Below are 12,500 nucleotides of genomic sequence, written 5' to 3'. Positions count from 1 at the left end.
GGAGAGAGAGGAGAGGAGAGAAAGGAGAGAGAGGAGAGGAGAGAGAGGAGAGAGAGAGAGGGGAGAGAAAGGAGAGGAGAGGAGAGAAAGGAGAGAAAGGAGAGGAGAGAGAAAGGAGAGGAGAGAGAAAGGAGAGAAAGGAGAGGAGAGAGGGGAGAGAAAGGAGAGGAGAGAGAAAGGAGAGGAGAGAGAAAGGAGAGGAGAAAGGAGAGGAGAGAGAAGGGAGAGGAGAGAGAGGGGAGAGAGAGAGAGAGGGGAGAGAGAGAGACGAGGGGGGAAAGAGAAAGGGTTACACATCATGCCAATGAAGGGTGTCTGTCTTTATGAGAGAAAATTACACATTGTCCAAATATACACATAAATATATATAAATGAATAAAACTCTCACCTTGCATTTGGGACAGACAAACCCACTCATGTTCTCCACCACTCCTATGATGGGCAGCTGGACCTTCTGACAGAACCTGATCTCCTTCCTGACGTCCTGAAGAGACACCTCCTGGAGAGGGGAGGGGGGGGGGGGGGGGGGGGGGGGAGGGGGAGGAGGGGGGAGGGGGAGGGGGGGGGGGGGAGGGGGGAGGGGGAGGGGGAGGGAGGGAGGAGGAGGGGAGGGGGGGGGGGGGGAGGGGGGGGGGGGGGGGGGGGAGGGAGGGAGGGGAGGGAGGGGGAGGGGGGGGGGGGAGGGGGGGGGGAGGGAGGGAGGAGGAGGGAGGAGGGAGGGGGAGGGGGGGAGGGGAGGGGGGGAGGGGGAGGGGGGGGGGGGGGGGGGGGAGGGAGGGAGGGAGGAGGGAGGGAGGAGGGGGAGGGGGGAGGGGGGGGGGAGGGAGGAGGGGGGGGGGGGGGGAGGGAGGGGAGGAGGGGGAGGGGGGGGAGGGGGGGGGGGAGGGAGGGGGGAGGGGGAGGGGGAGGGGGGGGGGGGGGGGAGGAGGGGGGAGGGGGGGGGAGGGGGGAGGGGGGGGGGAGGGGGAGGGGGGAGGGGGGGGGGGGGGGGGGAGGGGGAGGGGGGGAGGGGGGGAGGGGGGGGGGGAGGGGGGAGGGGGAGGGGGAGGGGGGGGAGGGAGGAGGAGGGGAGGAGGGAGGGAGGAGGGGGAGGGGGAGGGGGAGGGGGAGGGGGAGGGGGGAGGAGGAGGGGGAGGGAGGGAGAGGGGGAGGGGGAGGGGGAGGGGAGAGGGAGGGAGGGGGGGGGAGAGAGAGGAGGGGTGAGAGAGAGGGAGGGAGGAGGGGGGAGAGAGAGGGAGGGAGGGAAGAGGGGGAGAGACATGGAGGGGTGAGAGAGGGAAGAGAGAGAGGGAGGGAAGAGGGGGGAGAGAGAGGGAGGGAGGAGAGAGGGGGGAGAGTTACGGGAAAGCTGAGTTGAGTTGTAATCAGGCACCGTAAACCGAAACTACCCTGTCATAACCCCACCAGATAGGCTAATGTCCTGGTTAAACTACCCTGTCATAACCCCACCAGGCAGGCTAATGTCCTGGTTAAACTACCCTGTCATAACCCCACCCATCTAACCAGACAGGCTAATGTCCTGGTTAAACTACCCTGTCATAACCCCACCAGACAGGCTAATGTCCTGGTTAAACTACCCTGTCATAACCCCACCAGACAGGCTAATGTCCTGGTTAAACTACCCTGTCATAACCCCACCAGACAGGCTAATGTCCTGGTTAAACTACCCTGTCATAACCCAACCAGACAGGCTAATGTCCTGGTTAAACGACCCTGTCATAACCCCACCCATCTAACCAGACAGGTTAATGTCCTGGTTAAACTACCCTGTCATAACCCCACCCATCTAACCAGACAGGTTAATGTCCTGGTTAAACTACCCTGTCATAACCCCACCAGACAGGCTAATGTCCTGGTTAAACTACCCTGTCATAACCCCACCAGACAGGCTAATGTCCTGGTTAAACTACCCTGTCATAACCCCACCAGACAGGCTAATGTCCTGGTTAAACTACCCTGTCATAACCCCACCAGACAGGCTAATGTCCTGGTTAAACTACCCTGTCATAACCCCACCCATCTAACCAGACAGGCTAATGTCCTGGTTAAACTACCCTGTCATAACCCCACCAGACAGGCTAATGTCCTGGTTAAACTACCCTGTCATAACCCCACCCATCTAACCAGACAGGCTAATGTCCTGGTTAAACTACCCTGTCATAACCACACCAATCTAACCAGACAGGCTAATGTCCTGGTTAAACTACCCTGTCATAACCCCACCCGACAGGCTAATGTCCTGGTTAAACTACCCTGTCATAACCACACCAATCTAACCAGACAGGCTAATGTCCTGGTTAAACTTCCCTGTCATAACCCCACCCATCTAACCAGACAGACTAATGTCCTGGTTAAACTACCCTGTCATAACCCCACCAGACAGGCTAATGTCCTGGTTAAACTGCCCTGTCATAACCCCACCAGACAGGCTAATGTCCTGGTTAAACTACCCTGTCATAACCCCACCAGACAGGCTAATGTCCTGGTTAAACTACCCTGTCATAACCCCACCCATCTAACCAGACAGGCTAATGTCCTGGTTAAACTACCCTGTCATAACCCCACCAGACAGGCTAATGTCCTGGTTAAACTACCCTGTCATAACCCCACCAGACAGGCTAATGTCCTGGTTAAACTACCCTGTCATAACCCCACCAGACAGGCTAATGTCCTGGTTAAACTACCCTGTCATAACCCCACCAGACAGGCTAATGTCCTGGTTAAACTACCCTGTCATAACCCCACCCATCTAACCAGACAGGCTAATGTCCTGGTTAAACTGCCCTGTCATAACCCCACCCATCTAACCAGACAGGCTAATGTCCTGGTTAAACTACCCTGTCATAACCCCACCAGACAGGCTAATGTCCTGGTTAAACTACCCTGTCATAACCCCACCCACCTAACCAGACAGGCTAATGTCCTGGTTAAACTACCCTGTCATAACTCCACCAGACAGGCTAATGTCCTGGTTAAACTACCCTGTCATAACCCCACCAGACAGGCTAATGTCCTGGTTAAACTACCCTGTCATAACCCCACCAGACAGGCTAATGTCCTGGTTCAACTACCCTGTCATAACCCCACCAGACAGGCTAATGTCCTGGTTAAACTACCCTGTCATAACCCCACCAGGCAGGCTAATGTCCTGGTTAAACTACCCTGTCATAACCCCACCAGACAGGCTAATGTCCTGGTTAAACTACCCTGTCATAACCCCACCAGACAGGCTAATGTCCTGGTTAAACTACCCTGTCATAACTCCACCAGACAGGCTAATGTCCTGGTTAAACTACCCTGTCATAACCCCACCCATCACCAGACAGGCTAATGTCCTGGTTAAACTACCCTGTCATAACCCCACCAGACAGGCTAATGTCCTGGTTAAACTACCCTGTCATAACCCCACCAGACAGGCTAATGTCCTGGTTAAACTACCCTGTCATAACCCCACCAGACAGGCTAATGTCCTGGTTAAACTACCCTGTCATAACCCCACCAGACAGGCTAATGTCCTGGTTAAACTACCCTGTCATAACCCCACCATCTAACCAGACAGGCTAATGTCCTGGTTAAACTACCCTGTCATAACCCCACCCATCTAACCAGACAGGCTAATGTCCTGGTTAAACTACCCTGTCATAACCCCACCCATCTAACCAGACAGGCTAATGTCCTGGTTAAACCCCTGTCATAACCCCACCAGACAGGCTAATGTCCTGGTTAAACTACCCTGTCATAACCCCACCAGACAGGCTAATGTCCTGGTTAAACTACCCTGTCATAACCCCACCAGACAGGCTAATGTCCTGGTTAAACTACCCTGTCATAACACCACCCATCTAACCAGACAGGCTAATGTCCTGGTTAAACTACCCTGTCATAACCCCACCAGACAGGCTAATGTCCTGGTTAAACTACCCTGTCATAACCCCACCAGACAGGCTAATGTCCTGGTTAAACTACCCTGTCATAACCCCACCAGACAGGCTAATGTCCTGGTTAAACTACCCTGTCATAACCCCACCCATCTAACCAGACAGACTAATGTCCTGGTTAAACTACCCTGTCATAACCCCACCAGACAGGCTAATGTCCTGGTTAAACTACCCTGTCATAACCCCACCAGACAGGCTAATGTCCTGGTTAAACTACCCTGTCATAACCCCACCAGACAGGCTAATGTCCTGGTTAAACTACCCTGTCATAACCCAACCAGACAGGCTAATGTCCTGGTTAAACTACCCTGTCATAACCCCACCAGACAGGCTAATGTCCTGGTTAAACTACCCTGTCATAACCCCACCCATCTAACCAGACAGGCTAATGTCCTGGTTCAACTACCCTGTCATAACCCCACCAGACAGGCTAATGTCCTGGTTAAACTACCCTGTCATAACCCCACCAGACAGGCTAATGTCCTGGTTAAACTACCCTGTCATAACCCCACCAGACAGGCTAATGTCCTGGTTAAACTACCCTGTCATAACCCCACCAGACAGGCTAATGTCCTGGTTAAACTACCCTGTCATAACCCCACCCATCTAACCAGACAGGCTAATGTCCTGGTTAAACTACCCTGTCATAACCCCACCAGACAGGCTAATGTCCTGGTTAAACTACCCTGTCATAACCCCACCCATCTAACCAGACAGGCTAATGTCCTGGTTAAACTAACCTGTCATAACCCCACCAGACAGGCTAATGTCCTGGTTAAACTACCCTGTCATAACCCCACCAGACAGGCTAATGTCCTGGTTAAACTACCCTGTCATAACCCCACCAGACAGGCTAATGTCCTGGTTAAACTACCCTGTCATAACCCCACCAGGCAGGCTAATGTCCTGGTTAAACTACCCTGTCATAACCCCACCAGACAGGCTAATGTCCTGGTTAAACTACCCTGTCATAACCCCACCAGACAGGCTAATGTCCTGGTTAAACTACCCTGTCATAACCCCACCAGACAGGCTAATGTCCTGGTTAAACTACCCCCACCAGACAGGCTAATGTCCTGGTTAAACTACCCTGTCATAACCCCACCAGACAGGCTAATGTCCTGGTTAAACTACCCTGTCATAACCCCACCAGACAGGCTAATGTCCTGGTTAAACTACCCTGTCATAACCCCACCAGACAGGCTAATGTCCTGGTTAAACTACCCTGTCATAACCCCACCAGACAGGCTAATGTCCTGGTTAAACTACCCTGTCATAACCCCACCCATCTAACCAGACAGGCTAATGTCCTGGTTAAACTACCCTGTCATAACCCCACCAGACAGGCTAATGTCCTGGTTAAACTACCCTGTCATAACCCCACCAGACAGGCTAATGTCCTGGTTAAACTACCCTGTCATAACCCCACCAGACAGGCTAATGTCCTGGTTAAACTACCCTGTCATAACCCAACCAGACAGACTAATGTCCTGGTTAAACTACCCTGTCATAACCCAACCAGACAGGCTAATGTCCTGGTTAAACTACCCTGTCATAACCCCACCAGACAGGCTAATGTCCTGGTTAAACTACCCTGTCATAACCCCACCCATCTAACCAGACAGGCTAATGTCCTGGTTAAACTACCCTGTCATAACCCCACCCATCTAACCAGACAGGCTAATGTCCTGGTTAAACTACCCTGTCATAACCCCACCAGACAGGCTAATGTCCTGGTTAAACTACCCTGTCATAACCCCACCAGACAGGCTAATGTCCTGGTTAAACTACCCTGTCATAACCCCACCAGACAGGCTAATGTCCTGGTTAAACTACCCTGTCATAACCCCACCAGACAGGCTAATGTCCTGGTTAAACTACCCTGTCATAACCCCACCAGACAGGCTAATGTCCTGGTTAAACTACCCTGTCATAACCCCACCAGACAGGCTAATGTCCTGGTTAAACTACCCCATCAAACAGTGATTGACTTCCGGTCACAACTTGCAGACCTGTTTTCGAGTTGCTGTGCTGTGCGTTTTGTTGCCAACCTATTTTGCTACCTGACAATTTTACGGTTTTTACTTTTTAATTACTGTTGTTATACACACACACACACATATATATATATATTTTTTTTTCCACCCACAACTTTTTCACTCCGGACGCTTTATCTGGACACGATTCGTCAGGACCTCCAACACCCGAAGCTAAGTAGTAACATTAACATGATGCCTTCTAATTGCAGTCGCTGTACTCGCCTTACGGCGAGGATAGCTGTGCTACAAGCCCGGCTTCAGACGCAATCGTTAGGCAAGGGTAATTTCAGTGTAGGAAAGGATGAAACAGCGTCTGTGCCACCAGCAAGTACAGATAGTAGTATAAATCCCCTGGCACAGTCCCCGCAGCCGGACAACTTTCTCACGGTTTCTGGAGGGAAATGCTGTAGGAACGCTCAACCGGTGTCGCTCATTCAGCCGACAGAAACTTTCAACCGGTTTTCCCCATTAAGCAGCGAGTCGGAGTCAGAGGCCGAGCCTTCTCTGGTCTCTACTCCTCCCGTTACGGGGTCTGAGACGCCGAAGCTTCCCACCATTAGCTCTGACACATTGAAAACTCTAGTCATTGGCGACTCCATTACCCGCAGTATTAGACTTAAAACGAATCATCCAGCGATCATACACTGTTTACCGGGGGGCAGGGCTACCGCCGTTAAAGCTAATCTGAAGATGGTGCTGGCTAAAGCTAAAACTGGCGAGTGTAGAGAGTATAGAGATATTGTTATCCACGTCGGCACCAACGATGTTAGGATGAAACAGTCAGAGATCACCAAGCGCAACATAGCTTCTGCGTGTAAATCAGCTAGAAAGATGTGTCGGCATCGAGTAATTGTCTCTGGCCCCCTCCCAGTTAGGGGGAGTGATGAGCTCTACAGCAGAGTCTCACAACTCAATCGCTGGTTGAAAACTGTTTTCTGCCCCTCCGAAAAGTTAGAATTTGTAGATAATTGGCCCTCTTTTTGGGACTCATCCACAAACAGGACCAAGCCTGACCTGCTGAGGAGTGACGGACTCCATCCAAGCTGGAGGGGTGCTCTCATCTTATCTACCAACATAGACAGGGCTCTAACTCCTCTAGCTCCACAATGAAATAGGGTGCAGGCCAGGCAGCAGGCTGTTAGCCAGCCTGCAAGCATAGTGGAGTCTGCCACTAGCATAGTCAGTGTAGTCAGCTCAGCTATCACCATTGAGACCGTGTCTGTGCCTCGACCTAGGTTGCGCAAAACTAAACATGGCGGTGTTCGCCTTAGCAATCTCACTAGGATAAAGACCACCTCCATTCCTGTCATTATTGAAAGAGATCATGATACCTCACATCTCAAAATAGGGCTACTTAATGTTAGATCCCTTACTTCAAAGGCAATTATAGTCAATGAACTAATCACTGATCATAATCTTGATGTGATTGGCCTGACTGAAACATGGCTTAAGCCTGATGAATTTACTGTGTTAAATGAGGCCTCACCTCCTGGCTACACTAGTGACCATATCCCCGTGCATCCCGCAAAGGCGGAGGTGTTGCTAACATTTACGATAGCAAATTTCAATTTACAAAAAAAAAAATGACGTTTTCGTCTTTTGAGCTTCTAGTCATGAAATCTATGCAGCCTACTCAATCACTTTTTATAGCTACTGTTTACAGGCCTCCTGGGTCATATACAGCGTTCCTCACTGAGTTCCCTGAATTCCTATCGGACCTTGTAGTCATAGCAGATAATATTCTAATCTTTGGTGACTTTAATATTCACATGGAAAAGTCCACAGACCCACTCCAAAAGGCTTTCGGAGCCATCATCGACTCAGTGGGTTTTGTCCAACATGTCTCTGGACCCACTCACTGTCACAGTCATACGCTGGACCTAGTTTTGTCCCATGGAATAAATGTTGTGGATCTTAATGTTTTTCCTCATAATCCAGGACTATCGGACCACCATTTTATTACGTTTGCAATTGCAACAAATAATCTGCTCAGACCCCAACCAAGGAACATCAAAAGTCGTGCTATAAATTCACAGACAACACAAAGATTCCTTGATGTCCTTCCAGATTCCCTCTGTCTACCCAATGACACCAGAGGACAAAAATCGGTTGACCACCTAACTGAGGAACTCAATTTAACCTTGCGCAATACCCTAGATGCAGTTGCACCCCTAAAAACTAAAAACATTTCTCATAAGAAACTAGCTCCCTGGTACACAGAAAATACCCGAGCTCTGAAGCAAGCTTCCAGAAAATTGGAACGGAAATGGCGCCACACCAAACTGGAAGTCTTCCGTCTAGCTTGGAAAGACAGTACCGTGCAGTACCGAAGAGCCCTTACTGCTGCTCGATCATCCTATTTTTCTAACTTAATTGAGGACAATAAGAACAATCCAAAATTCCTTTTTGATACGGTCGCAAAGCTAACTAAAAAGCAGCATTCCCCAAGAGAGGATGACTTTCACTTTAGCAGTGATAAATTCATGAACTTCTTTGAGGAAAAAATTATGATTATTAGAAAGCAAATTACAGACTCCTCCTTAAATCTGCGTATTCCTTCAAAGCTCAGTTGTCCTGAGTCTGCACAACTCTGCGTGGACCTAGGATCAAGAGAGACGCTCAAGTGTTTTAGTACTATATCTCTTGACACAATGATGAAAATAATCATGGCCTCTAAACCTTCAAGCTGCATACTGGACCCTATTCCAACTAAACTACTGAAAGAGCTGCTTCCTGTGCTTGGCCCTCCTATGTTGAACATAATAAACGGCTCTCTATCCACCGGATGTGTACCAAACTCACTAAAAGTGGCAGTAATAAAGCCTCTCTTGAAAAAGCCAAACCTTGACCCAGAAAATATAAAAAACTATCGGCCTATATCGAATCTTCCATTCCTCTCAAAAATCTTAGAAAAGGCTGTTGCTCAGCAACTCACTGCCTTCCTGAAGACAAACAATGTATATGAAATGCTTCAGTCTGGTTTTAGACCCCATCATAGCACTGAGACGGCACTTGTGAAGGTGGTAAATGACATTTTAATGGCATCGGACCGAGGCTCTGCATCTGTCCTCGTGCTCCTAGACCTTAGTGCTGCTTTTGATACCATCGATCACCACATTCTTTTGGAGAGATTGGAAACCCAAATTGGTCTACACGGACAAGTTCTGGCCTGGTTTAGATCTTATCTGTCGGAAAGATATCAGTTTGTCTCTGTGGATGGTTTGTCCTCTGACAAATCAACTGTAAATTTCGGTGTTCCTCAAGGTTCCGTTTTAGGACCGCTGTTGTTTTCACTATATATTTTACCTCTTGGGGATGTTATTCGAAAACATAATGTTAACTTTCACTGCTATGCGGATGATACACAGCTGTACATTTCAATGAAACATGGTGAAGCCCCAAAATTATTATTATTATATTATTATATTAAATTGCCCTCGCTAGAAGCATGTGTTTCAGACATAAGGAAGTGGATGGCAGCAAACTTTCTACTTTTAAACTCGGATAAAACAGAGATGCTTGTTCTAGGTCCCAAGAAACAAAGAGATCTTCTGTTGAATCTGACAATTAATCTTAATGGTTGTACAGTCATCTCAAATAAAACTGTGAAGGACCTCGGCGTTACTCTGGACCCTGATCTCTCTTTTGAAGAACATATCAAGACCATTTCAAGGACAGCTTTTTTCCATCTACGTAACATTGCAAAAATCAGAAACTTTCTGTCCAAAAATGATGCAGAAAAATTAATCCATGCTTTTGTCACTTCTAGGTTAGACTACTGCAATGCTCTACTTTCCGGCTACCCGGATAAAGCACTAAATAAACTTCAGTTAGTGCTAAATACGGCTGCTAGAATCCTGACTAGAACCAAAAATTTGATCATATTACTCCAGTGCTAGCCTCCCTACACTGGCTTCCTGTCAAAGCAAGGACTGATTTCAAGGTTTTACTGCTAACCTACAAAGCATTGCATGGGCTTGCTCCTACCTATCTCTCTGATTTGGTCCTGCCGTACATACCTACACGTACGCTACGGTCACAAGACGCAGGCCTCCTAATTGTCCCTAGAATTTCTAAGCAAACAGCTGGAGGCAGGGCTTTCTCCTATAGAGCTCCATTTTTATGGAACGGTCTGCCTACCCATGTCAGAGACGCAAACTCGGTCTCAACCTTTAAGTCTTTACTGAAGACTCATCTCTTCAGTGGGTCATATGATTGAGTGTAGTCTGGCCCAGGAGTGGGAAGGTGAACGGAAAGGCTCTGGAGCAACGAACCACCCTTGCTGTCTCTGCCTGGCCGGTTCCCCTCTTTCCACTGGGATTCTCTGCCTCTAACCCTATTACAGGGGCTGAGTCACTGGCTTGCTGGGGCTCTCTCATGCCGTCCCTGAGGGGGTGCGTCACCTGAGTGGGTTGATTCACTGATGTGGTCATCCTGTCTGGGTTGGCGCCCCCCCTTGGGTTGTGCCGTGGCGGAGATCTTTGCGGGCTATACTCAGCTTTGTCTCAGGATGGTAAGTTGGTGGTTGAAGATATCCCTCCAGTGGTGTGGGGGCTGTGCTTTGGCATAGTGGGTGGGGTTATATCCTTCCTGTTTGGCCCTGTCCGGGGTGTCCTCGGGTGGGGCCACAGTGTCTCCTGACCCCTCCTGTCTCAGCCTCCAGTATTTATGCTGCAGTAGTTTATGTGTCGGGGGCTGGGGTCAGTTTGTTATATCTGGAGTACTTCTCCTGTCCAATTCGGTGTCCTGTGTGAATCTAAGTGTGCGTTCTCTAATTCTCTCCTTCTCTCTCTCGGAGGACCTGAGCCCTAGGACCATGCCCCAGGACTACCTGACATGATGACTCCTTGCTGTCCCCAGTCCACCTGGCCGTGCTGCTGCTCCAGTTTCAACTGAACCGCGGCCCTAGGACCATGCCCCAGGACTACTTGACATGATGACTCCTTGCTGTCCCCAGTCCACCTGGCCGTGCTGCTGCTCCAGTTTCAACTGTTCTGCCTTATTATTATTCGACCATGCTGGTCATTTATGAACATTTGAACATCTTGGCCATGTTCTGTTATAATCTCTACCCGGCACAGCCAGAAGAGGACTGGCCACCCCACATAGCCTGGTTCCTCTCTAGGTTTCTTCCTAGGTTTTGGCTTTTCTAGGGAGTTTTTCCTAGCCACCGTGCTTCTACACCTGCATTGCTAGCTGTTTGGGGTTTTAGGCTGGGTTTCTGTACAGCACTTTGAGATATCAGCTGATGTACGAAGGGCTATATAAATAAATTTGATTTGATTTTGATTTGATTCATAACCCCACCCATCTAACCAGACAGGCTAATGTCCTGGTTAAACTACCCTGTCATAACCCCACCAGACAGGCTAATGTCCTGGTTAAACTACCCTGTCATAACCCCACCAGACAGGCTAATGTCCTGGTTAAACTACCCTGTCATAACCCCACCAGACAGGCTAATGTCCTGGTTAAACTACCCTGTCATAACCCCACCAGACAGGCTAATGTCCTGGTTAAACTACCCTGTCATAACCCCACCAGACAGGCTAATGTCCTGGTTAAACCACCCAGTCAGTCCTGGTTAAACCACCCAGTCAGTCCTGGTTAAACCACCCAGTCAGTCCTGGTTAAACCACCCAGTCAGTCCTGGTTAAACCACCCAGTCAGTCCTGGTTAAACCACCCAGTCAGTCCTGGTTAAACCACCCAGTCAGTCCTGGTTAAACCGCCCAGTCAGTCCTGGTTAAACCACCCAGTCAGTCCTGGTTAAACCACCCAGTCAGTCCTGGTTAAACCACCCAGTCAGTCCTGGTTAAACCACCCAGTCAGTCCTGGTTAAACCACCCAGTCAGTCCTGGTTAAACCACCCAGTCAGTCCTGGTTAAACCACCCAGTCAGTCCTGGTTAAACCACCCAGTCAGTCCTGGTTAAACCACCCAGTCAGTCCTGGTTAAACCACCCAGTCAGTCCTGGTTTAACGACCCAGTCAGTCCTGGTTAAACCACCCAGACAGTCCTGGTTAAACGGCCCAGTCAGTCCTGGTTTAACGACCCATACAGTCCTGGTTTAACGACCCATACAGTCTGGGTTTAACAACCCAGTCAGTCCTGGTTTAACGACCCATACAGTCCTGGTTTAACGACCCATCTAACCAGACAGTCAGTCATTTATGATTGATCTGACCACAAGGCCATAACATAGAGCAAAGGTCAAAACAACATCCGTTATATATATAAAAATTACCTGGTTGCCGCGGTTACAACAGAAACATGATGTAGCTTCCCGGTTGCCATAGCGACGTGCCTTAGCTACCTAGTTGTTCTCTCTAGTGAGCCGTAGTCGCCGTAGTTACCTGCGGGGTGGTGATGATGACGGCTCCGTCGATGTGGGCGGAGCTAAGGTACTGGACGATAGACAGGTGTTCGTCAGAGGTGCCGGGGGGCGTGTCCACGATGAGGTAATCCAGTTCCCCCCAATCGACATCTCGCAGGAACTGTTTGATCATCCCTGACAGGAAGTGA

At 49.5% G+C, this 12,500-nt stretch overlaps 1 protein-coding gene across 1 annotated transcript in view; it reads right to left on the bottom strand.

Annotated features, from left to right (window-relative positions):
- Window positions 1–12,500, bottom strand: part of LOC135537384 (cytosolic Fe-S cluster assembly factor nubp1) — a 23,342-nt gene that overhangs the window by 4,551 nt on the left and 6,291 nt on the right. The window contains exons 7-8 of the mRNA XM_064963562.1: window positions 12,332–12,486; window positions 389–499 (exon numbers count right to left, since the gene is read on the bottom strand). Of these exons, the coding sequence (XP_064819634.1) occupies window positions 389–499; window positions 12,332–12,486 (266 nt within the window). The remainder of the gene's footprint in view (window positions 1–388; window positions 500–12,331; window positions 12,487–12,500) is intronic.

This window comes from Oncorhynchus masou, unplaced genomic scaffold (genome assembly GCF_036934945.1).
Source record: "Oncorhynchus masou masou isolate Uvic2021 unplaced genomic scaffold, UVic_Omas_1.1 unplaced_scaffold_761, whole genome shotgun sequence".
Lineage (NCBI taxonomy): Eukaryota > Metazoa > Chordata > Actinopteri > Salmoniformes > Salmonidae > Oncorhynchus > Oncorhynchus masou.
Note: the sequence above shows the minus strand (reverse complement) of the source record. Positions and strands in the feature narration are given on the sequence as shown.